Source organism: Temnothorax curvispinosus, unplaced genomic scaffold, assembly GCF_003070985.1.
Source record: "Temnothorax curvispinosus isolate PA1 unplaced genomic scaffold, ASM307098v1 QBEX01000212.1, whole genome shotgun sequence".
Lineage (NCBI taxonomy): Eukaryota > Metazoa > Arthropoda > Insecta > Hymenoptera > Formicidae > Temnothorax > Temnothorax curvispinosus.
In genome coordinates this window covers 1,909-4,583 of record NW_020209992.1, presented here as the reverse complement: position 1 = coordinate 4,583, position 2,675 = coordinate 1,909, and the positions used below count along the sequence as shown (strand labels likewise).

Sequence of the window (2,675 nt, the reverse complement as noted above, 5' to 3'; positions counted from 1 at the left end):
AGAACGAAATCAGTATCATAGAAAAGTATAATAGCTATGCAAAACGTTATACAATTACATTATCGTGTAAGACAATTGTTCTTGCATCTCATTATGTTATAGCTAAAAAATTATTAGTGAGTTTCTAGTAAAAACAATAAACAAACAAAATAATTTTAAACATTTTTCAGTAATTGCCACGTTTGCCGCATCCGCAATAATTTTATACATTCTTTGGCCACACATTTCCAATATCTTATTCTTCACAAACGGAACTCAATCATTACATTCATTGCCGTTTATGACCGAATATTTTATCGATAAAGAAAAATACTTCTATTTGATATTGTTCCACGCAAACGCAGCTGTAATGATAGGAGGTACCGCATTAATAGCGACAGGAAGTATATTAATAGTTTATCAAAAGCATACATGCGGAATGTTTCGAATCACCTGGTAAAAGAATATACGTAATAGTATATTGTGCATGGCACCAAGGGGCGTAAATAGCGTTTTTCAGACGAGTGTGAAGTTCGCCGCCCGAGCCGAAGACGAGGGCGGCAAATCACACGAGTCTGAAAATGCTTTCGCTCCGAGGTGCACACGATATTTTTTACAATACCTTTACGAAAAGTTCGACTTCCATGCCTAGAGAGAGGCGAGAGTGGTCAATTTCAAACCAGGACTTACTTTCCTCCCTAAGGCGAAAAGTGGTTACTTTCCGCCCGCTATGCCGCCCTGGCGTGAAATTGGCCGCTTTCGCCCCTCTCTACAGGCATGGAAAGTCGAACTTTCCGTGGAGGGTGTTGTGAAAAATAAATAGATGTAAAAAATCTAAACAATCAGCAAATTAAAGATCCTACATAATTATGGTTAAATAATCACTTGCAGTTATCGTATCAAACAAGCAATGGCATTCGAAACTTTAGGAAAAAATAACTGGAAGAATGAGAATTTCATCTACAATGGATTAATTTGTGCCGTGGATATGCATCGCAAAGCTATGAAGTTAGTATTCATATGATAGAACACACGCAATATTTGTATTGTAATAATCAATAATATATGTAAAATGTGCGTAGAGTAATATTCTCTTTCTCTTGAATTTAAGATTCTCTGACTCGATAGTATCTAGATTTAGAGTAATGCTCTCCGTTTTAATAATATTCACGGTGCTTAGTACAAGTCTCAATTTTTTTCGGGTAAATACAGCCTTCTTTCTATTATATACTTGTGAATGTAACAGCAACAAGATTTACTTAAATTTTCATCGACAGTTTTAATTAATCATTATTTTGCTTAACATTACTGGCGTAATTTTAATCAAGATCCTTGAATCTGCTTGTATTAGATTTTTCAGATATTGTCGTTTAGATTCGATACAGTGGAACTTTCATTACGTGTGGCATTCAGCATCGTCAATTTCATTTACATATTCGTAGGCAACTATCTTGCGCAAGAAATTATGGATCACAATAATAATGTATTTGCAACTATGTAAGCAAGATATTTATATAGTATAATCACATTCGCATATTTGTTGTATGGACGGACGTGACAAATGTACAGTCAACGTAGTATAAGAGACATATAGTAAGCATTAACAAATTATTTTTTATATTCCCCAATCATTAATTGTTTTGTCATGATATAGATACAATGCCCAGTGGTACGTAGCTCCGTTGCAAATACAAAAAATGATCCTGTTCCTCTTGCAAAGAGGTACCAAGGCGTTCACTATGAATATCAATGGACTATTTGTGGGATCGTTAGAAGGTGCTGCTACGGTAAGAAAAATATCTTTGATAATAGTGTTAAATGTAAAATATATTTTATAGGATAGATAAAAATAAAAAGTTATGTGTTATTATAGTTACTGAGCACGGCAGTGTCGTATTTCACCGTTCTGCATTCTACGCGAAATTGATGCAAAATAAATCAACTAATATAGTGCAGTAGAGTAATAATAGTGAGGAAACTAATTTAGAATACATTAAGCACAAATGATATAGTATATATAATCTAGAAAGCGGTCTTAATTGATAATCTCGATGAAATTGTAAGAACTTCTTTTTAATTCTAAGAAGGTATAGAAAACTGTGTAAAGAGTAGTAGTGTTTACAGTATGTTACCAATAATAAATTAATAACTGATACGTCTCTATATATAAGACTGGCCGATTATTATTTTTCAAAACGGTAAAATATAACTTACAAGTGCACGAATCGTAAAATGAATAAAATGTATCATTGTGTTACTGAAAACTGGCGAACGAATGCGCAACTCTAGTATATAGGAATTGCGCGCGCAAGTATATTTTGATTAGAAATAAACATTCATTCAATTTCTCACATTACATTAATTACCGACCATGCACTCCCAAGTAAAATTGTTAAATTGTTTATGTTTCGATCAAAATAACGTTGTTTGCCACTTTATTATACACTTATGCTGCATTAGATAATTTAGAAATTTATAAAAAATGGTTATAAAATATTCAATCCAAGAGAGGAAATATACAAATCATCACCGACTTCTCTTATAGTCAAACATTTGCATGATCGCGAAGTAAAGATCTGTATCAAAGTTAAATGCCTCAATCGGATCTTCTACTCATCCTCGACTTATGGCTCCATCATCAACCTCATTCGATCTCAGATAACTTTGTGCTTTGGTATTCTGATAAGCTTTATTAT

At 33.2% G+C, this 2,675-nt stretch overlaps 1 protein-coding gene across 1 annotated transcript; it reads left to right on the top strand.

The window, feature by feature from the left end:
• Window positions 1-6: 6 nt before the first annotated feature.
• LOC112466408 lies at window positions 7-2,127 on the top strand. Its single transcript, XM_025034512.1, has 7 exons — window positions 7-66; window positions 171-435; window positions 871-987; window positions 1,091-1,181; window positions 1,331-1,476; window positions 1,634-1,766; window positions 1,853-2,127. The coding sequence occupies exons 2-7, from the start codon at window positions 281-283 to the stop codon at window positions 1,904-1,906; spliced, it is 696 nt and encodes a 231-aa protein (XP_024890280.1). The 5' UTR covers window positions 7-66; window positions 171-280; the 3' UTR covers window positions 1,907-2,127.
• The last annotated feature ends 548 nt before the right edge of the window (window positions 2,128-2,675 follow it).

Bases quoted from the DNA above. Each gene is read 5' to 3' on its own strand.
- LOC112466408 (XM_025034512.1), top strand. From the start codon at position 281: ATGACCGAATATTTTATCGATAAAGAAAAATACTTCTATTTGATATTG. The intron at 988-1,090 runs GTTAGTATTCAT...CTTGAATTTAAG, and splicing joins ATGCATCGCAAAGCTATGAA to ATTCTCTGACTCGATAGTAT. The intron at 1,182-1,330 runs GTAAATACAGCC...TGCTTGTATTAG, and splicing joins CAAGTCTCAATTTTTTTCGG to ATTTTTCAGATATTGTCGTT.